This window comes from Hypomesus transpacificus, chromosome 18 (genome assembly GCF_021917145.1).
Source record: "Hypomesus transpacificus isolate Combined female chromosome 18, fHypTra1, whole genome shotgun sequence".
Classification (NCBI taxonomy): domain Eukaryota; kingdom Metazoa; phylum Chordata; class Actinopteri; order Osmeriformes; family Osmeridae; genus Hypomesus; species Hypomesus transpacificus.
Window position 1 is genome coordinate 10609568 of NC_061077.1, and position 23164 is coordinate 10632731.

Genomic DNA, 23164 nt, shown 5'->3' on the forward strand with positions numbered 1-23164 from the left:
TATACCACATGGGTTAATCAGAGCAATAATGAGAGACTTCTACTGAGAGAAAACTCACTTTCTCATCCGTTCCAAGAGCTTGTTAGTGGCGGACTTCATGTCAATGGGGAGACTACAACGACAGCCAAAGACCAGCCCTATATCCACGTGTTCACAGGACGCTAAACATGACATGTCTCCTATTTTATTGAACATATATTTACACAGTAAACTATCTGCCACACAGATAAAAACAACATTGTATTATTGAATGTACTTGCTATCTTTGTGTTAGTGTACAAAACACAGAAACTGTATATGACTTACAACTTCAGAGCACTTCTAAATAGAGATGGCAAGCAGAGCAGTCGTGTCTAGTTTACCTTGGCTCCTTGTGACCGGCCTTTCCACAGCTTCCTTTACTGGCCAGTACAGGGAACTGTTAATGTGTTGAATTAAGGTTTCTTGAAACATTTATTCATTTAGGTTACAGGGTGAGAGTATTAGGTTTTAACCTGCATCTTTCCCAGGGTACCAAGGCCTAGACAGTAGGATGTCAGGATGCTAACAGGGTTGTGGTTGTGTGTCTTATTGTTGTAATAAAGTATCTGTGTCACATGCCTCAAACTATTCTTCGTATAATGATAGACATTAATTGAATGATTTAATCACAGTGTTTACGTTTGAGACAAAGTTATGAGTCATGTCAGTATAGATATGAAAGTACTAACTACAGCTGCTGCCTGCACTCACTCTCTTGACTACAATTCTCAAGTTCATTGCTTTCGGCCTGGTTAAAGTTGGTTGGTTACAGTTATTGGAGATTACATTAATACTCAAACCTTTGGAAATTAATAAATTACAAAACACCATTAATTCATTAAATGTTCCTGTTTAAACAGTAAAGCAAACTGTTGCTGATTAAAATGATTTTAAACCTGTGTAGCTTAGACCATAAGCTATATCTAATGTAGTCTAGTAAAAAGAGTATAAAACAGGGTCACTAATTTCATTTTTTCAGCCCTGTTCTAGAGAGAAATTTTCACCCCCACAATGAAGTTCTTGTGCTACTGTCTGAGAGAAGCCGCAGAAATGCCTTGGCACAGGAGCAGGAGACGTCATAGATTCCTGAGTGTAGCTTTGCAGGAAAGCCCTGAGTCTCCGAGATGGAGCGGGTCCAGGTTTCCATGGCAAAGCGCATAAACAGGAGGAAACACTGAGGGAATCCCGTTATTTTACAGCATTGGACCATTATAAACACCCAGAGCGGGGAAGGAAGCCGCTCTTGATAGTCAAGTAATCCTTAGAGCTAGGAAAAGAAGTTCATACCATAAGCATAGTTAGCTGGAGCATTTTTGCTGCTTGTTTTTTAGTTTATAAAAGACTGTTGCTTGTCTATTCCTTTCGCTTTTACTGAAGAGGGGTTCTACTGCTATGAGTTAAAGAGAAGAATAACTTTTTGTATCATATACTTTTTTCCATTTCCATTTTTACAAATGTTTAGAGAATCTTGGAGACTGGCACAGTACCACACCATGAGGTCGATGGATCAAGGTATGGATGCCGCGCGTGCTGAAGTGTTGTGATAATCTGGTAATCAACCCATTTGATTATTAACGAGTTATAGACACCGACAAACTGATGGAAAATGTGTAATTACTTTCTTAATATGGTACAACTTTTCAGTTATGTAAGACGTTATAGTATTTCCTATGCGCTTTAGTTTGGCTTTTGATATAGTTATGGGGAAATAGCCAGCAGTTGAAGAGTGTAAACTGGGAGTAGCCTATGTAACCAAACAAAATACGAAGTTGATTAAATTGACATTGTCATTGTCAATTTAGATAGATTAATATTTGAATGACAATGTGAACGTATCTTTATACTCTATTGTAGACTTAGGCTACCTGAGTATTTGCACACACTTAGAGCGTGCGTTCAGGTGCGCTCTAACGGGTCTTTCTTAGAAGTAACGGTCCAGGCGAACGGCACAGAATTAGACCAGTCATAGTAAAATAGGGATACACATTGTTTTGGTAATGCTAAACGTTTTCCGAACAAACAGTGGGAGCCTTCATTTGTGGATTTTTGTTCTCCAGTTAGCCTATTTAAGACCACAGATTGTTTTTAAATCATCTTGAATTGATAACTATCAGAACATATGGGCTGCAAACACAACGGTTAAATGTAGAAAACGACTTGATGAATGAGCTTTGTTCTGCCAACTTTCCTCTCGATACTCTGAGACGAGAAAACGTTTTCGGTGTGTTTGCTGACTAAGCATAGCACCCCGGGAGGTGCCATTCCTGATGGAACAGAGATACTTTATGTTTCATGAGTACAGTGCACTGTGCTCAGGGTTCCCTCAAGCTGCCTACACATTTCCAGAGGTGCAGAAGATTAAACTCGATATGGTCTAAATAATGGTTTAAAGTTAAAGAACCTACCCCAGGTATATGAATGATTTCAACAAACATCTTTAGAGTGCTAGCAGTTGTTATGTTAATCAAAGATAATTAATAGTTAATTTATTTCAATCATCACTCATCCATTGCGTTTTCATTATTATATGAAGCTATCTGTACAACACCCCCAATTAGTAGGCCTAAGCGTTATACAGTGTCCCTTAATATGTCATAAAAATTTAATCCGAATTGCTTTTATTTTGAATCAATCCGGAGTCTGTGTTTTAGTTTCAAACACCCGGGGGCAGCACCACATAAACCATTAAGACTTATACCACTGATGCAATTCATCACTTTGAAGCTGCACCTGCAGTTGTTCTTTGAGTGATCATAGGGAGGCGTGAATACTCCGCGTGACACCTTGCAGTCCAGGCTATTTATTTACTTCTCCATATGAAAATAGGCCCGCCTTTATCTCTCAATGCGGTGAAGTTGAAACAGGAAGCTGCTGTTCTCCTCGTTCAGTTTGCAGCTTACTTGTGCATCAACTGAATCCAGTTAGCAGTTGAGCAACTTATTTGCCTCTGTCCATCTTTGCTTCATCACGACAGTGTGTTTGACGTCGTATGGCCTTAGTGCACGAGGAGTAGTAGGCTACATCGGAATTCTATAAAGAAAGATATATACTCAAGCTGGACTAAAACTTTGGAAAGTAAGACAGATGACCTCGTTTTACGAAAAAGAACTGGAAGAGGAACTCAGTCAAGTTAACTGCCAAGATGAGTTGGAGTTCGATTACCTTTTTGAGTACGAACCACCTTGCAGCGACTTCCCAGGGGGAAACCAAGGTTTGTCTGAGATTTTAGTAAGGAGAGTGGAGTTGCACCACCGATAGATTTTGGACCAACTAATTAAAAACCCCTATCCTACCGACTGATGAAAAATGTACCTATTCACTTCAGTCTGATAACATGTTAAAATGTTTCATGAAATCTTTAAACAAAAAAAGAGTGTAAACCTCATTTAAGACCACACTGTATAAGTAAGGTTATATCTCAGGATACAGTGTGGTCTTATATTAACTGAGGGATACTCTTAAAATGAACTATATGATTAAAATCTCAGAATCTGAAAAATAAAATAAAGTTGTCATATCTGTTCATTGCCTTTAATTACAGTGTTTGTAAACTTAGTTATACCTAGGTGTCTTTCTAATACCTTGCAGTTTGTTATACTGTATTTGGTTACCTGAGTATTAATGGTCATTGTTCTTTCTCTTTCTCTGCCTTTTCATAGATGAGCCTAACCTCTCATCTCACAAAGTCCTCAGCCCTTCGACTTCTTCAGTCTACCCCCAGGAGGAGGCCTCTCCTTACAACATCAAGTTGTGCAACCCTTCCTACAACCAACCCACGGCAGAGGTCCTCACAGGATATGAGCACCTGGAGGCCAGGAACTACCTGGACCAGTCCCGGCCTGGGGGTCTGGCTCTGAGCCCGCGCATCGAGATTACCCCCTCACGGGAGCACTACAACCATGGCCGGGACTCCCTGCAGAACCACCCCCTAAACATCAGCCCTAGACCCACCCTGACGGTGCCAGGCCATGACAGCCTGGCCTACCGGGAGCCCCAGTGTCTGAGCCCCGCCAGCAGCAACTCGTCCACCAGTTGGCACTCTGAAAGCTACTCCCCCTGGGCCTCCCCTTGTGTGTCTCCCAGCAGCACCCAGACGGCTGGGGACCTCGTCCCCCGCTTCCAGAACATACACACCGGATCCCCCCGCACCTCCCCGGGCACCTCCCCTCGCACCAGCCTGGCTGAGGACGGCTGTCTGGGTCCACGCTCACCCTCCCCCAGGCCCGGCTCCCGCTCCACCTCCCCACAGGGCAAGCGCACCTACGACATGTACCGCAACCCGACTCTAGTCACTGGCCACCGCTCTCGCAGTCCCTCTCCACATGGGGGCCACGAGGAGTCCAACATAACGGCCCACTATGGCAACCCCAACAGTCTGGCTGAGGCCATGAATGGCTTTGGTACCGTCCATCCTGGCTTGGTGCCCAGTAAGATAGTGAAGACCACCCAGCCATACACTCTCTACCAAGAGAACCATGGGGAGCTGAACTACCTGGTCTCCTGTGAACAAGACATCAAGACCAAGCCAGGAACAGAGCCCTTCTTTGTGATCCCACCTATCTGGCCCAAGCAGCTGGTCCCCAGCATCTGCAGGTGACCCTTCAATACTGTAGAGCCAGGACATTTGACTAGGAATGTTATTGGATACATGTCTTCTTCCACACTAAAAAGGATGCTTACATTGTTTTCCACCTGATTTCTCTGCAGCATCCCAGTGGCATCTCTCCCTCCTCTGGAATGGCCTGTACCCAGCCGTACGGACCAGTACAGTCTCAACATCGACGTGCAGCCCAAGCCCCACCACCGAGCCCACTACGAGACCGAGGGTAGCAGGGGGGCCGTGAAAGCCCCCACAGGAGGCCATCCTGTAGTCCAGGTGTGTATGTCACCTGGGGATGTCGAATCCACGGCTTGATGTAGTGTTAGCCCACTGAGCCAAAGGCTAGGCAGTAACTCTGAGACTTGACCTCAGTGTCTTGAATTCTCAGATTAAGTTCAAAATAATACTCAGCAGCACCATGTCTACAGGGCTGCCCTGAATGGCCAGGATTGGAGTGGTACTGCTTTTTTCCTTTTCTCACTGATATGTGGTACCAGAAATATGTCCCATTGCAACCTAGACCCTGCAAAACTTGGCAGTTGTGCCCTTAGTTCAACTTGGGCTTAGACTTGTGTTAGCCGTTAGAACAGCATAGCTAACACAACACCACAAACATAGCTCTTTCTGGCAATAAAGGACTGTAATTACCCGTGTGGTTAGGTCTAAAAATACTTCTCTGCAATGACCTGCCAGTCTTATGCGTTCATCCATACCAACACCAATACTGCTGTAATGACCAAACAGAGATGTACACAGTAAAATAACAGCTACGGTTGTACTGCTGTCATCAGTACTGTTGGGCTTATTGCTAATGTAAGATATTCGTTTTACTTCATGTTTTAGAGTTTCCATGGCAACTTTTTAAAAGCTTGTTTTTGTGTTGATACTTTATTTCCTGGCGGAAATAACGTATTTCTTTCTTTCCAGTTTCGGATGCTGGCCAGTCAATCCTGCTTATAGTAGCTAGCGAATCACGTGAACCGCTGGACTGACTGACTGGCTGCAGTTGTACAGACCCTGCCCTCCACTTTACTTTTCCTAACCGACTTGTCTCTGACTCAATCACTGCTGCTGCCATGGCAACAGGTCTCTCACATGGCCTGTTAAGTGTTTGCAGTAGACTTCCTCTGTTTCACTCACACTGTCAGCCTCAGTACCTGGATGGAACAGGCTTATTGATGTTGCCTTAGTTGAAGTGAACAGCTGTAAAGGATGAAAATGAGGCAAGTGCAAGACTAAAGCTCAAATACTCCAACAGGCTGTTCAGATTCCATGTGAAGAACACAGCCACTCAGACTCGCTAAAGCCTCCAGGAGTTTTCCCTCCACTTTCTGTTGTGTGCTTCTGTTTTTTGCTCTCTCTCTCTTGTCAGGTTGTCTGTGTCATAGCAACAAGGAAACCAGATGAGGTTTCAACCAGCCCCAAACTCATCTATTTTACCTCTGCTCTCACCTGCTACACAGACACACGCACGCATGCACACACTACACACACACACACACACACAGTGCTGGCGTAGTGTGTACACGAATGGCAAGGATTTGTTTAGGATAAATTACTTCTGCAAACTCACAGGGACAAGGACATGTTGGCATTGTGTTGTGTTTAGAGTTTAGATGCATACTTTAATACAGAAATGGAACCAAGTCTGGGGTTCCTTTGGCTATGCAGCTTAAGTGTAATACTGTGTACCTGCATATCAGTTTCTACAGAACAGTGTTGTTGTTACTACAGTTATGCTTATGTAGTTATATTTAGCTATATTTATTGATGTAAAATTAAGGCATGTGTGGCTGGATTCTGTGATGAACATTATGTTGTAATTGTAACACACTTAAGCATATTTAGGTTCATGACTTGTGGACAGAGAGACAATCTTTTACAAACTTTAGGCTTTGTGCTCGTGCACACTTCCTTCCGATGTAGTGTGTGGTGCACCTTTGATCTGAATCTTGTGGGGTTCATCTGTGAGTGTGGCTAGGTACACATGCTCTGTGTGGGTGTGTGAGAGTGAGTAGTAGGTAAAAGTCTTTCAGAGACCAAATGAAAATTAAAAGAGTCTGACACCAAGACTCCCTGGGCTGGTTTCTCAGACCCTGGACTGGGATTCCAGTGAATGAAAGTATTCCCTTCGAAGTTCTTTTGAATCCAGAGATGGTTACTAAACGACAAACAGAAGCCATGTGGAGCGGGTGGCTCCGAGTTGCTGCACCCTCTGTTGGCTGTGGGTCAAGGTGGAAGGGGGTGGGCATGTTTGTAGCTGTGGGTCTGAGTCTGGGATCTGGTAAGGTACCGGCTGCTGGCTGCCAACTGACTCTTAAGGCACATTGTTAAAACAAAGGGAAAACATTTATGAAAGATTTGCATGTCACCCTTCACATCATAAAGGGTTGACACGACTACGGGTTTGGTAGAAAATAAGGCTCCACAGTCAGACGTGATAAAAAGGGCTCTCCACTGTATAACATTATAGTGGTGTCACCATCATTGTTCAAGAATAACTTGATGAGCATGTATGCATTTACATGGCATAATAGTGATGCATTTTGCAGACTGCATTTGACTGCACATTCTTGTCCCAAGTTCAAATCCCCCTTGTACGTTGCTTTGGATAAACACATCTGCTAAATAAATAGTATTTGATACTACTGTACATTTAACTTCCTGTGATGTGTGTGTGTGTGTGTTCCAGTTGCATGGCTACCGGGGCAAGGAGCCTCTGGGGCTGCAGATCTTCATCGGCACGGCAGACGAACGCATCCTGAAGCCACACGCCTTCTACCAGGTGCACCGCATCACGGGGAAGACAGTCACCACCACCAGCTACGAGAAGATCCTCAACGGCACCAAGGTCCTGGAGATCCCCCTGGAGCCCAAGAACAACATGAAAGCCATGTGAGACGTCCACCTGTGCCCTGTGGAACATCGGGGGATTGGAATCACACGGGATTCTCCTGCTTTCTATTGTATTGGCGTTGATGTTGATTTGTGTGTCGTCTTCCTTGCAGCATCGACTGCGCCGGGATCCTGAAGCTGAGGAACGCTGACATCGAGCTGAGGAAGGGCGAGACGGACATCGGACGCAAGAACACGCGTGTGCGCCTGGTGTTCCGGGTCCACATACCCCAGCCAGGAGGGCAACATGCCTCCCTGCAAGTGGCCTCCCATCCCATCGAGTGCTGTGAGTGAATCCTACCCTGCTGAACCCCACCACTCCTAGTCCTATAAGCATGCATGTTCTGATTAGGGCTGGTGTGTGCCTACAAGTGTGCTGAACGTGAAGGTTTGTGTGGCTATGTGATTTGACAGAGCAGGACTGTTTTCCTGTATGTTCCCTGCTGGGATTTGGTATGGGATGTTTTCATTGGAGTGATGTTAACCAGGCTTAACTCAAGAGTAAACACAGTGAAAAAGAAACAACATTCAAATGAGCGGGAGGACTGGAGCTGATATCCTAGACACACATACAAAGACTCCTTTATGGTCACGCTGGGCTGTGTGTGTATGTGTGGGTGTGTGTGTATGTGTGGGTGCGTCGGTGTGTGTGTGTGCGTGCGTGTGTCTACACAGAGTTATTACAGCACCTGATATGATCTAAACTCACACAAGAGGACCTTTATCTCACGTTGACTGATTCACTGCTCAACAAGGGGAAATGACAGGAAACATGTTCAGGGAGCGCTAAGTACATATATGATTAAGGCCGTCTCTCTCCTTTCTGCTCTGCACCTCTTCACCACCATCTACCTCTGGAGGCTGAGGATGGTGCCGGCAGATCACCGAAAGATAAAAGGAATTGGTCATGGTCCTGGGAGCTGGCGTTAGCGTTAGTGTTAACGCTGAACCAATCAAGTTTTACGCTCCCGTATATTGCCACATCTGTCACAGAAAGGAAGAAGCGAACCGTGTCAGCCATTGTGTGAGAAGAGACCCACCACCTGGCCTCATCTTCTCTGTTGACTCTCAGTGTAGTAGGCCGGACAAACCCGTCCAAAGGTCACGATTGTTTGTCGACACCTCTCGCGGCTGACTGGATATTGAATTTCGGTTGCAGGGTTCATGAGCATGAGGAAGTCGACCGGCAGGTTGCCCGCCTCGGGCTCCTGCGCACATAATGTTTCAGCTTTTTTAGACTGACACAAACAAGAGAACATGATCCCATTAAGTTGCGGGCACCGCCTGTCTGCCCTCTGCTCCCAGTGGTTGATCTGGCAGGAGGTAACCCGAGCTGTTGGTGGGCAGAATCAGGCCCCTGACAGCCCCAGTAATAAGGTCAGTCACACCGGGCCAGCACTTCTGAGGGAGCCTGTGGCTTCCTGTGTCCAGAGTGAGGCTTCTCTTCTCCCTGGCTTGCTCCTCTGTGTGCCTCCTTATCACCATCCCATCCAACACTATCAGTCCAGGAAATGAGCAGGGACATACTACGGCAGCCATGTCGGGCTTTCTTTCCCCCTTGGTGGGGTCAGAGAATGAGCTGGATGCATGCCAAGTTCAATGGCGTCATTATGGCACAACTGGAAATGGAGACGCTTCACCATTCCCTCTCCCTCCTCCTGCGTTTGAATGGACCCTGCAGGAGGCTGCATTAGTGCCTAGTTGCTGAACCCACATGTCTGTAACATGAATGTAAGCGAACAGCTTTATCATGTGGGCTATCAAACATTCAGACTGAGTCTCATAACGCTCAGCCTCTTGCTGTCCGGTACTCCGCGGGGCTATTAGTCATTTCACTCAGACAAATCTCTGCGTGATTGGAACCACTTTTTAGAGAAGTGGTTTTTGGAGGGACTGCAGTACTTTCCCTGTCGTGGGTTACAGTTAATCGAACGTTAAACCTTCCTTTCGTTCCTCTGGCTAAGCTAAGTCTAATAAATGAAATCAAGATTGCCAAATGATTGTAAATAATATGCCTGCCTGTCATACAAAACATATAAAACAACTGCTGATTTGTGTTTACATCCCATACTCACGTACTCAGTTATCCAAAATGGCTGTCTGTCCGTGAGAGTCTGTGGAGTGTGTGACGCCCTGTATGCTCTGTTTGAACCCCAGCCCAGCGCTCGGCCCACGAGCTGCCCATGGTGGAGAAGCAGGACATGGAGGGCTGCTCTGTGCTGGGGGGCCAGCAGATGATCCTGACCGGTCAGAACTTCAGCTCTGACTCTAAGGTCATCTTTATGGAGAAGACCCAGGGTGAGTAGAGCACAGCACTGCTGCATGCTTCCATCAATACTATACTATACAATACTCTACAATACTACCCGATACAATCCTATACAATACTACACACTACTATATCATTGAAACCCTCGGGGGGTTAGGGTTATTCTTGCCTGGTTTGCTATAATTCAAGTATTCTCGAAGGATCTATCTAAAGCAAAATTCAAATGTCTCCATCAGTTTATACCCGTGATTGTATTAGTTAGTCAGGTGTGACCTACACGTGTTCCCACCTGCAGCTGTTTCCATGCCTCAACAGACTTGAGCTCCCCTAGTTCTGAGATCCTCTCCACCACACGTCCCTCTGGTGATGAGAATGTAAAGCTGGCCCTCGTGCGGTTCACCTTTTGATACATTTGCATTCTCCACCAGATAAGGCCCCAGCCCCACTTTCCTTTGGCCTTTACCTCACAGCTCTTATCCATGTGTCATCACCTCCCGGCTCTCTGTGATGTGTTGAGCAGCACCAGTCCCACGTAGCCCAACTTGTGGGGAGGACCCTCTGTTTTTGCCGGGACTATTTCAGAGTCAATCTAAAACATGTGATGACACATGAAGATGGTTTAGATGATCTTTTGTTACCTCTGTCCTCTCTTCCCTTCATCTCAGCAGATGATGTTGTCATTTGAATCCTGACTTTTCCTCCTCTGCAACTCTCAGATTTGCATAGTGTTGAGATACGGGCCCTCCCTATTAGGAGGCTTCCAGAAGTATAACAGTACATAGGATTCTAAATATCATATTTATATTTTCATATGAAAGTTTTCGTTAATACACATTGTTGATACTTAGGAAAGTGGAAAGTAGCAGTATTTTGTGTAAAGCGTTACCTAGGCTATCCTACCAAAATGTGTGTGCTGATGACATCTGATTTTGATCAAACTTTGGTTCTTAGATGTATTGACTATCCCGTTTCTATGTAATATCTTTAACAGATAGTTGCTAGATGTGATTTGTGTTTCATAACAGCTGTCTCTGGCCTGTATGGGACCGTGAGGGGTGTGTTTAGATGCTCTGTCTGCTAGTATATGGCTGCATGACTCACTGTGTCCACAGCTGTCTGAAAGAAAGAGAGAGAGACGGAGCAGGGAGAGAGGGAGGTCGAGAGAGACAGAGAGAGACAGAGAGACACAGCAGGGAGAGGGAGAGGGAGAAAGCGGCTGGAAGACGTGGTGTCTCTTGGGATGTCTGGAGCTCAGACTTGGACCATGTGTCAGCTTATCTACCCGGGGTTCCCTCCCGCTGCGATGTGACACGCTGCAGTTATGGGCTCCCTCCAAAGACGGAAAGAAGTCATAATAATCCACGAGAGGGATAGGCCATTCATTGTTTTGGAGAGAGTTCTCTGGATGACACAGAGCTGTGGAGGAGCGGCGCTGTGAAATCCTCTGGAAGGGAGAATTCTGCCCCTGGCCCCGGGCCGGGCTCCCCTGGCTCTCAGGGCTGTCAGGGGAGGGAAGGTTCCCCTGCCAAACTGGAGCTCAGCTCTCATTTTCTCTCCCCTCTTTTTCGGCCTGTCTGCTCTGTCCCTGACTCCCTAACCCTTTCTCCCTGTGTCGAATTATCGGGGAGAAGGGGGTGGGGGAGGAGCAATGGGGGGGGGGGGTATCCCTTAGTAGTATTGGAACAAAAGGAAAACAAACCATAGATGCCAAGAGAGCAGCAGTCATCACCTGTCGTTAGCAAAACGGAGCAAGTTGATCATAAGAGCCTAGCGAGAGAAAAAAATTAAGAAAATATTGGCAAGACGTATGGAATCCCCCTTTCTCCTGCTGACTCATTTCAGCCGTATGGGTTGAATCTGCAGGCTGACACGGGGGTTCCCACCTAACTGTAGAAAGATCTTGTCGCACACCAAACACTTCTCCCTTGACCGACCCAGTGTAGAAGGAAGCCGAATGAAAGATCAGTGATGATTGAAGTGTTCTACCTGTTTGAATTCCATTCGGCCAAAATGATTTGTTACCGCACCACTTGGCGGTGACACATTGTTCAGCAAGGCCTAAGCTGCGTGTCGGCTTGCGTGGATGCGTCCCCCCCCCCCCCCCCCCCCTCCAGAGTAGTGTGAAACTGGCTGGTGGAAGAGGAAGTGGTTTTCGCAGAGATATGATCTTCTTGCACAAAGAGCCTGCACCCCCCGCCTGCTGCATGTTCTGTCACACGGTGCGGCCCGCTGGCTGCCTGGAGCAGCGACGAGAGACGAGACAGAGCGGCACCTCCCACGCTCACGCCGTCCCAAAGACAATGGGGACACAATGGTTCTGTGTGTTTGTTTTTTTTCTCTTCGTCCGTGTCATCGTATTGCATCGTGTTACACATGCACTGTTTTGACAGTCGTCCTGTGATTGCACCATTTGGTGGATGTGCTACAATGTCTTGTGTAGGAGGCCCTGATTTGAGAAGAAGCAACTCTTCCTGACTGGTGTGATCTTATTTCCTCCCCTCCCCTCTCGTCTTCCGCAGATGGACAACAGATCTGGGAGTTGGAGGCGACTGTGGACAAGGATAAAAGCCAGCCTGTAAGTCTGCCCGGTGGAGCGCAGTGCTCGTCAAACACGGTTCCCATCCCCTGTTGTTGAGCTGACAGGCCTGCTGTTTTACAGAGCATGCTGTTTGTGGAGGTGCCCTCCTATCGAGACCCGTCCATCTGTCAATCTGTCAAGGTCAACTTCTACGTCATCAATGGCAAGAGGAAGCGCAGCCAGCCACAGCACTTCACATACACACCTCTGGCAGGTAGGGTCTGCACTGTACGCATCACATACAGTGCCATGTACAGGAGACGAATGGTAGAATGCAAACATGTCCCCTGCTGTCATGTTTTCTGGAACGTTCTTTCTAGACATTTCTTGTAAATGTCCTTATGTGATGTCAACAGCAGGGAGGCGGGGAGTTACATCCATGTCTCTGTCTCTGTCTCCTCCTCCAGTACCGTCTATTAAATCAGAGCCCCTGGATGAGTATGAGTCAGGTCACATGGGCTTCGCCATGCCCCAGATCCTGGGTGTGTCCCCTCAGTCCTACTACCACAACCCGCGGCCCGTCCTCCAGCCCGACACCAGCCTGGTCTCCAGCCTGGCCTCCTGCCAGCAGGTCCACAGTCGCCCCGGTATGCCCACCTCCAGCCCAGACCCCCGCTTCCAGCAGCAGAGCTCAGCCATCGTTTACTCCCGCGGGGGTAAGAGTCTGAGCAGCAGCCCCGGCCACTACCAGCAGTCTGGAGGGATGATGCCCGACCCACACCGCTCCGTCCTGGTCCACACAGGCTCCCCGGCCCAGCCAGGGCCTCTGGGGGGCCAGCAGCACCAGCACTCAGTGGGCCCACACCCCTCCATCATCCAGTTCTCCCCCACCAACCACCCCCTTCTTCGGGGGGGGGACCCTCCTCCACCTGCCCAGGCAGACAACCCCAGCATCCTCTACTGTGATGGCTATGCCCAGCAGGCAGGGACCCCACACTCCCACTCCCCCACCCCAGCTCAGGCTCAGCACTTCCCCACGGTGATCCAGCAGCAGGCCTATGTGCAGAAAGGGCCCAAGGGCCGGTCTCCCCCAGGTGCAGGCTCTGGTCCTGGACAGATGGAGGCCCAGAGGGGCCCCCCAGGGGAGGAGCAGCCGACAGGCCCGCCAGGACGGGTCACGGTTAAGGAGGAAAACCTGGATCAGGCCTACCTTGATGACGGTGAGTGTAAGTTCCTGCTTTTGTATTTAGTGTGAATGGAATCCGACAAAACATTTTTCCATGTGTTACATTGTTATTTATTTGAGTATTAATTTCTAGCCTGTTGGCACTTTGGCACATCAGCTGCCATTATTTAAAGACAACGTTTGATGAAAATCGACAGTAGGCAGATGTTTTTATTTATTCAAGGACAATTGAAGGATATTGTGTCCGTCTCCCTACAGCAACTGTCTCTTTGTATCTGCTACAGCCCCACATTGTCTTGAGCAAGGCCTATTGACGAGTCGACCGTGTTTCTTGCCAAGAGGTATAGATTTGTTCCACTCAAGGTGGAAATAACACAGTTTATGAGTCATGTGTTGACACTTGCTCCTGTCAACCTCACAACCCTTCTAGAGAATAATGCAGAGCTCCTTCCAGAAGCCTGCTGTGGGAGCTACACCTCCTCTTCCTTATTTTGCGACCTCAAAGCTACGTGTCGTTTCACTAGCGCCTGCGCTGATGGTGTAGCCTCGCAGGTCTGGGTTGGGGTCAGGAAGGTCAGGTTTGGGCTCAGTGGAGGAGTTGTCTCCCAGCGGCCAACTCTTCCAATTAAAGGGGCTTCTCTGGCACCGGCAAAAACCGGGAAATTCAACTTTGCTCTTTTTTTTCTGAAGAAAAAAATCCGCTCTCCTGACCGCCTGGTTATGTTGACACTGTTATGATGTGAAAAACAACTTCCATGGCAACCATTGTCAAACTGTGGAACGGGCAGCCTGGGAGAGCCGGGGAAAGCCTCTTTGTTTGTTATACTTGGCCAGGACTTCCCCTTGGCCTTGCGCCCCTCAATTCTGTGGGGGAACCCACCAGAGGATTAGCTTTTTTCCATCCCCGGGATTCTGCCAATCTGGCACCGCAAATTCCTATTTGCAGCTGCTCTCCTCCAGAAACCCAGCCTGATCTCCGTAAGATAGGAGGGAGGGAGGGAGGCCGCAGGAAAAGGGAAGGGTCCGAGTGCGTGCTCGATGGAAAAAATGAAACGGCGAGAGAGTGAAAGGGGGCAAGCCATGGAATTTGTTTTTTTGGACAGCCCAATAGGGTTTCCCTCAGTAAACAGCAACAGCGTTTACTGTTTGAGAATTAACAGAGTTGGAGGGAGATTCATACCAGACCGGCTGTGTTTGACCCTCCCTTCCCTAGGTGGGAGCTCTCTCTCTAGGTGCTCTCTCTTCTGTTCTCACCCTTCATGATGGTAGCTCTTGAACACATTGCATCTCCTTGGAACTCTCATAAAGAGACTAATTGGGGTCTTTACAATGACAGGGTTTAATTGGCTTCTTAAGCCCAAGGAGGAGTTGGAGGTGCTCACAATGAATTATATTGACATCTCTGTTGACTAAATGATGTGGACTGCATAGTCACTAGTTCACTTGTAGTGTCATGTTGTCTGATGGAAAAAGTTGTTATCATGCGTGGTGCAGCTGATACCTGGGCAAAGTGTAGCTGACAGAAATGTCTTACCATGTAGTTTCCCCTCAGTGCAAGTTGTAAGCAGATGGCAGCTACACAGAAATGACACGGCAGACCACCACTACAGTTCAAAGCTTCTCAGATAAACACAGGAAGATAAGAGAAAAAGGGAAAACTCCAGAGATATGTTGATCTGGTTCAACCCACACTTATAAACCTCCAAACATGTATATCTGCAAATAAGTGATTTGACTGTAATGACTCACACAGTCTTTCACGTTCAGCTCATGTCAAATGAGTAGGGACATCCAGCCATCACAGTTGTGTGGTTGGTGACTGTGTCATATCATGGTAATGTTTCTACTGTGTCACCTGGGGGTTGGATGCTAGATGAAAGTTGTGACATGTTTCACTATGAATACACCATAACAAGGTGTTAACCACCCACTCCAAGTGGCTGTGTCGACAGCTCATCTTCTCATGCCTCCCACGCCACTCCCGGGGTCCCTCAACTGATCTGGGGGCCAGCCCCCTGGTGCTGTCTGGGCCTCCAATTGGACCCCCTGGGCTGCTTGACACACCCACACGTCATGAGTGGAGGACGTCACCTGTTCTCTGGGGTGTGGAGGTTAAGAGCCACTGCTGGAGGCCTGTAGGACTGGAATTAAGCCCAGAGGCAGTGGAGCAGGTAAAGTTGTTCCAATAGGGAGAGAGCGAAAGAAAGAGATAAAGCACACAGAAACAGCATGGTGGACAATCATTAGTTTCACCTCACTTACGGCCTATTTTAGAGTTGGCAGATCAAACGCAGCAATGGCCACACGGCTGTAGGTAATGGAAACAGGAGAAGATATTAAGATATCTAAGTCAAGTGTTTGTGTATTTGATGACTGCGATAAGAAGAATATTGGAGATATAAAGAGATCCGTGGACTTGTTCAATTCTCTAGGTATTCTGAGGTATAGTGTAGGGTCTGGTAGTTTGGGCTAAGCTGGTCTGTATGTGGAACATACTGTGGTTTATTGCAAGCAGCTCTCTGGTTCTGCGGGTTTGTTCACTTAATGCAGCCAACAGAATCTCCCCATCACACACACACATACACGGACGTCGTACACACAACCATAATCACACACACACGCACACAAACACACACACACACATCCCTCCATTTCACAGTGCGCAGTGTGCTGTGTGACTGAGTCAGCTACTGTACTGTGTGTGTTCTCTGCGTGTGTGTGTGTGTCTCTCTCCCACCCCTAGTGGGTAAACAGAACTGCCCATTGGTGCTGGACCCAGGAGCCACACACTCACATATTGTCCAGTCCAGTCTGAGTGTTCCCGGGGCCTGCCTCCAATGGCCCCTCCGCGCCAACCCTTCATTCCCCTCAGTGAAGCCCGTCTGTGTGCTGCTCTGCTGTGGCGCTGCCTCTGCAGCCTCTCTGACTCCGTTTCGTGAAATCCCAGTAGGCACGGCCGAGGAGAAGAAGGTTTCTCTAAGGCCTTAGGTGTCAGAGGGAATTCCGCGAGACTAAAATAAACAGGGACCTTGAGCTGGTGACGACAGCAGAGCAGCCGGTTTGGCTGCACCCATCTGCTCGCGCCTTTCACTCGCAGGTCCCGGCCCATAAAGTGAGTTCAGTGTGGAGCTGGCACATCTGTTAGTGATCGTCTGCCACAGAGGCAGAGGACAGCCTGCTGGTCTGAGCTGCAGAAACAGCTCTCTCTGCAGGCTGCCTTTCTCCCAGGGATAAGGTCGTCATGCCAAAAACGGGGATGCGTCTTTTAGTACCCTCTCTGTTATCCTAGCGATCAGACTGAAATAGTTGTTTAATCTTTTTCCCAAACTTACTTTAATAGGAATACATAGTAGAGGATGACATTTGTTCGATGAGTGACTTTTTAGGAGTGTGAAATATGCTTCATGCGGTTTTCCTCAGCAGTAGCCCTGCAGCATGAGAGTGTGTTTGATGAGTCGTCGATGTGAAGATGGCTGTTTTATCAGCCTGTCTTCTGCAGTCTGTGAGCCAGGGGCTTTAGATTCCATCCCAGGGATGTAGTGGAACTTGCTTGTTAATATTTGTAGCACTGGTCACACTATGTAGGTCCCAGTTTTAAATAGGACCAATTGGAGGCCAGCTCAATATTGACTTCTCTGTTTACATGTAAAACGATATTCACAATAAGATGATTATTCTTCTGCATTGTTCATTCAGAAATGCAGATACGTTATCTGCAAATTTCAGTACACGTCACGACAAGTCCAAACGCTGCCTTTGTCAAGTCCAAACGCTGCCTGTCGTCTATCAGGATGTACGACATGCTGTACATTCGAGACATTCCTGGCTGCTTACCTCAGTTCTCCCTATTGTTCTAGTGATGTGTGATAAGTAGGCCGGCTCAGGAGCATGTTGGTGAGGCCATTTACAGGCTGACCCATCCCCTATCTGAGTTAGCATTTTGAATGGTATGGACGATGGCCCTGATTATTTTAATAGAAACAGATTTGTTTGATAGATTATGAATCTTTTGTCTCTGGTTTGAACTCATCAGGTCTACAGGCTGTGGTGAAGTGCTTGTGTCAAGTTTCAGACCTCATCAACTGTGTGACTGTTTTCCCAACAGTATACAGTATACATATACCCACACTCCTTGCCTCTATTTTTAGATTGTTAAAACTGTGAAAGTTTCCGTTCATACCCGTCGTTACTCCAGAGAACAACAGGAAGTGAAGGCCAAAAAGAGGTAGCTGACTGAGTAGTGTGTCGCCACCTAGTGGCCACTACATGCCTGTTCAACACCTGTAGGGCAGCCCAGACCTTGATTGAAAATTCCACTCAGAGATCACTAGTCATCCCAGGACAGGGCTTTGGGTATTTAAGAGTTAGTTTGCCTTCTGAGCAACATGGTGTTCCATGAAGAAAGGATTTATTACTTTATTATTCTATTGCTCAAAGTTTTCATTTTCTAACAGCCTTTATGTGTCTTTTGGTCTTGTAGTGAATGAAATCATCCGGAAGGATCTGACTGGTGTCCATGCAAGAGGGCAGACATAGAGGAAGAACTTTCAACGGGAAGTGACATCAGAAACCCCGTAGTTATGAGGTGAACCGCAGAACTCTCTCAGAAAATGAAGAAGTCATTACCATCTTCACCTCATGTCACCACAGACTTACTTCATACAGAGTTCAGGCCAAAAACCAAAAGTTATGCTTACTTTGTCATTCAACAAATTTTAAGTTATACTTTATTTTTATAAGATAAGTAAAGTGGCAAAAAAACTAAAGAGGGTATTATGCTCAAGTTGAAAAAATTATACTTAAATCTAATTTAAATATATTAGAGAGCAGTACATTTTAGTATCTTTTTCTACACATTTGTAAGTGTGCATAAAATATACTGACGACTTTAATTTACAGTATGTAGGTGCAGTAATTTTGTACTTTCTAAGTAAACTTTAAGTATAATCGTTTTTCACTTGTTTTTTCTAGAAATACAATTCAGACTAGCCACCCAAAGGCGTGTCACCAAATATGTTTCATGGGTCTCTCTCAAACACACTTAAATGTCATCCAACCAACTTGCTCATATTACACTGAAACAGTGTACAGTATGTAGTATGTTGAGAAGTTATAGCAGCTGATTATTATATATTTGTTTTTACTTTGATCATCTCAATTTAACTGTACATATTTAGGTTCAGAGAGACACACACTGCTTTGTGGATAAACAAGCATGATTGTAGTTTCACCAACTATTCTTATATGCACTGTTTATAAAGACAACATTTGCATATGTTGTAGGCTATGTTCTTTGTTTCAGGTGACAAACTTGAAACTTTTTTTTATCAAAATCTTTTCTGCTTTTTTGCTGATGTGCCAAAAAGGGCTCATGTGGGTCTACGTTTCATTTGAGATAAAAAATATATGATACTGCACCTTTCTTAATACATTATTGAATACTAGCCTGGATACTGTAGGTTTACATAATTCCCAAAGTGGTTTAGTAAGGATTACTGGAGAAGAGTTCTTAAAGATATTGCCAGTCTTAAAGTAGCTAGTCGGCTAATTTAGCTTGAGTGTTGTACACCTATAGAATGCCTTTTACTACACTCAGGTTCTAGCTCAATGTTTTTTACTCCTACATTTCTGTCTATATTATTTGTATTGTTGATTGTAACTTTTATCAGAATATGTGGCTATTGTGTTACTCATTGACAATAAGTAAATTACATGCATCTAATGAAACATCTATGGTTTTGTGTCTATAATTCCTCTCATTTGTTTTTTGACCACAATTACAATCAAATATTCAGAGCTAACAATGTGCCTATTTTATAATCAAGTATTTCTATGCTTCTGTAGGTAGTGTGCCTTACATTTTCAAGATAATGTCACATTTCCAAGTTGAGCAAAACTCATTATATTAGATATTATATACTATTAAACAGGATATCTGAAGATACATTCTGTTGAGCCATTCTCTCAATGCACAGCATACCATCTGATGAAACATCCTGAATGTATACATTATTAAAGCTTTTTTTTTTTTTTTTTACTGTAAATAAAATGTTGCTTTAAACTGTAAAAAATATAGTTGTTTTAGAAGTTTACGTTACTGAGGATAGAGGAAAATATTTTTTTATGAACTGCATCAGTTGTTTCCAGGCTTGTAATTGTTAATCTAATGTATTTGTAATATATCCTTAGAAACATGACATTTTATTCTGGTTCAATTGATATGAAAGCTTTTAAAAAGATTTTTGATAAAAAAAAGGTTGCCATTTTACATTAAGATGCTCTTCAACAAGTTTGATAAAAAATCAAAGAATATTTTCATGCAGATTTACGACCATCTTACTTGTCTCAGGATGATCTTAGTTTAAAGTGTTATTTTAAATGTACTACAGGGTTAAGCAAATCCAACAATTGGTTTGTAGACTCTCGATTTTACTCAACATGACATAATTTTGCTTGTTAATGTAGTGTAATGTAGATTGTATTCTGATTGTGTATTGTAATAATACCTTAGTATATGTACTGTGTTAAATTTTTTACTGTATTTTTTAGTTTCAGTTCCTCTCTTTTTTTTAAAGACAAAACATGTATTCCTAAATTAGCAATAAATCATAATAGTAGACTATGGTGTTCTGTATTGTTTTTTTACATCCATCAATTTGACCCTAGCAGACACTGCATACACCATGCAAGGCTAGAACACAGGCTGTGGAAGTGGTCTAATTCACGTGGCAGTTACTGAGGTAGCTTAGTTTAAAAATAGCGTCATCAAAAAATGAGTTGTTACTCTGATATGTTGTTGTGTTTGGGCTCCCTCCACTCTTTCACCTGCCAAACTAGTTGGTATTCTTGAATGATTTTTGATTTCTTGTAGGCTACATACAGATCTACAGATTTCACAAGTGTCTGTGGTCAGACTGGCTGTTGTAGGGGGGAAATGTACATCAGCACAGCCAACTCCAGCAATCAGTGACTCATCATAGCCCCCTGAACCCCACTCACACTCACACACAAATACACACGGTTGTATGGAGGCCTGTTTGTTCTATCATAAATAGTCCTCTATTAGAACTGAACCCAGTGGCATTCTATGTACATCTATTCACTCTCTCTTTCTCCCTCCTCCTCTCACACATGCATACACACACTTACACACACACAATGTTACAACCCCACCACTCCCTCAAACAACTAACAACAAGGGATCTCACAGGCTGTGAAGCCCTGTTGCTAAGTGACAGCTTGTTTGGAGCCCAGTTTTGGTGGCGGGAGGCGGACTCTGTGAATGAACCCTGTGTTCAGGAAGTCTTACGATGACATCACTCCGGATGAAAAAACACAGCACGTGGGCTGACCAGATGAACCATTTTCACCCCCACGCTTCCAGATATGCATCGGGTGAGTCATGTGGCCTTTCTGCTCAGTGGTGTAACAAGTTCAGACTGTATATCACATTGACTGTGTGAGATTGAGCAAACACCAAATCCAGTGGCATTTGAAATCTCAGTCAGCTATATAATGTCCAATAGAGACCTACTTAATTGCCCTATCAAACGTCCTCAATACTAAAAGATCCATAAAGAAATAGATTGCAAGATGCTCAGTCTATTTTTACACCGGTCAGGCATCTGACTAGACCAAATTATCCTTCTTAAAAAGAATTGCAGGGTTTTTGACTAACAGTGAAGGCTTGTTGATGTGGATAATGTTGTGACTGTTCAGTAGCAGACACTTCTGAAAGGCAGCAGAGACATGAGTCAGTTTCCTGGGCTTACACGCATAAACAAGGTGTACAAACATGACCTTGACTAGTTGAAGTCAGGCTCCACATCTGAATAATGACATAAATATGACAAACTCACATTGATATGCAATAAATAAAAATGTACGCTAATGATATTTTAGGTCCCACTACAATCTGTAGGGGAATGTTTTACCTACAGTAGGTTTCCATCCAATGGAAGTTTGATTTAAATGACTCATTTGTAACAACATGCATACTCTGACTCACATTATGAACATAAATGGACCATTTAAATGTTCCATAAGCTTAGATATTTTACTGCACGTCTGACAAGTCACAGTTTTTCCACTGCAATGTCCAGGGAAGCTCACCATGCTGATCGCCAGCCTCACAGCAACCACTGCTGTATCAGGAGGAGAAGGAGCACCAGGGTGGACCTGGTCTGCATGTTCTCACCTTGGCCAGCAGAGGGAGTCAGCATCTCGTGTGACAGAGCTGTGTTGAAGGTCAATCATGCAGTACAAACACACAAAGGAATAGTCTGTGTGAGGATAACCAGGCCATAAGGGATGCTCCTGGGTATTGACCCAATGTATGACTTTTTAACAGTGTGTAAAATATGAATTTCGGTAATTGCTTTCTGGTTATGAGTGTTTTGAGTCTGTCAAAACACTTCACTAAAGATCCCACAGTTTGAGTATAAAGTATATGAACAGTTTCACACAATGAAAATAATTATATAACACATAAGGAGAGAGAGAAAGAGACAGATTGAACATGGACAGATGTACATTAGATGAGGGGGTCAGATGGCTGAGTGGTTAGGGAATCGGGCTACCAATCAGAAGGATACCAGTTCGATTCCCGGCCTTGCAAAATGAAGTTGTGTCCTTGGGCAAGGCACTTCACCCTACATGCCTCTGGGGAATGTCCCTGTACTTACTGTAAGTCGCTCTGGATAAGAGTGTCTGCTAAATGACTAAATGTAATGTAAATGGACGTCATTGAGTTAGACTGTAGAGAGATCAGGACGTGATAATGAAAGCAAATGGATGAACATGGTCATAGAGTACACCAGAGGATCCCACAGTGAATGCACACTGGGCTCACTATTATAATCATTCAGGGGAGTTTCTTTCCCTCCCAGGTTACAGTTGGCATCAGCTCTGATGTGCCCCTAATCTCTGAGCTCAGCTCATTACAGCAGCCAGAACAATAGCCTCCCACTGTAAAAACGAATGCAACCGCCCACCGCGATGCCACTTAGTTCAATTCTGTAGTCCATTTCCCCTGTGAGGTAGGGCTTTTACATAATGTTTCTGTCCACTCCATTTTTAGCATGTGAAGTGACCGTAAGCACAACTGTAAAAACAGCCTCTGCTGTTCCTGTGTAGGAAATCATTCATAGACACATGAAATACCTTTGTTGAACATAATACTTCTGTTCCGAAAATGGTTGACAAACATTGTAACAAGCAAACACACCTTTCTTCTTCGACTCAGTAGCAAAATCCACCTCAAAATAGCCATCAGTTCCTCCTGGCATTCAGCCAGAGGTGTGTGGGTGGTGCCTAGAAGCAGAGGTAGAACAGCGCCCCCTGGATGGAGCAGCCAGTGTTGTGGAGCTGCTCCTCTTCTGGATGGATGGTGAACATCAGGAGCGTCTGTCGTTCCTGGCAGGGTTCAGTCCTCTGAGGTTGATCAGATGCCACTGTGCCAGACAGGGGTGGATGTTTTGTATTTGCACATCCAAAATGGCTTTGTTCTCCCTCCAGCCCTAATTGTGGCAATTGGGATAGTGGTGTCAGGCAGAGTAGTAGCACTAAGTACCCAGTAAGATAAATTATAGAAACTAGCATCCTGACAGTCTCAGATTTCTGATGCACTCAGCCTGGGGCAGGGCTCTGTAGGAGGAAATGGAAGTGACAACAGTC

The 23164-nt window shown here is 45.4% G+C and overlaps 1 protein-coding gene across 3 annotated transcripts; it reads left to right on the forward strand.

The window, feature by feature from the left end:
* Window positions 1-1232: 1232 nt before the first annotated feature.
* nfatc2a (nuclear factor of activated T cells 2a) lies at window positions 1233-20109 on the forward strand. 3 transcript variants are annotated; one of them, XM_047040679.1, is made up of 10 exons: window positions 1233-1533; window positions 3681-4614; window positions 4729-4897; window positions 7314-7516; window positions 7630-7802; window positions 9674-9814; window positions 12305-12360; window positions 12445-12577; window positions 12771-13529; window positions 17970-20109. In XM_047040679.1, exons 1-10 carry the CDS (start codon window positions 1476-1478, stop codon window positions 18023-18025), a joined length of 2682 nt encoding a protein of 893 aa, XP_046896635.1. In that variant the 5' UTR covers window positions 1233-1475; the 3' UTR covers window positions 18026-20109. The 3 variants fall into 3 exon arrangements, with proteins under 3 accessions (XP_046896635.1, XP_046896633.1, XP_046896634.1); XM_047040677.1 differs by lacking the exon at window positions 1233-1533 and adding an exon at window positions 2817-3232; XM_047040678.1 differs by lacking the exon at window positions 1233-1533 and adding an exon at window positions 2820-3232 and having other exon boundaries at window positions 12771-13523.
* The last annotated feature ends 3055 nt before the right edge of the window (window positions 20110-23164 follow it).

Coding starts and splice junctions, on each gene's coding strand:
- nfatc2a (XM_047040677.1), top strand. CDS start 3,106: ATGACCTCGTTTTACGAAAAAGAACTGGAAGAGGAACTCAGTCAAGTT. Junction 7,517..7,629: donor AAGAACAACATGAAAGCCAT/GTGAGACGTCCA, acceptor TCTTCCTTGCAG/CATCGACTGCGCCGGGATCC. Junction 9,815..12,304: donor CTTTATGGAGAAGACCCAGG/GTGAGTAGAGCA, acceptor CGTCTTCCGCAG/ATGGACAACAGATCTGGGAG.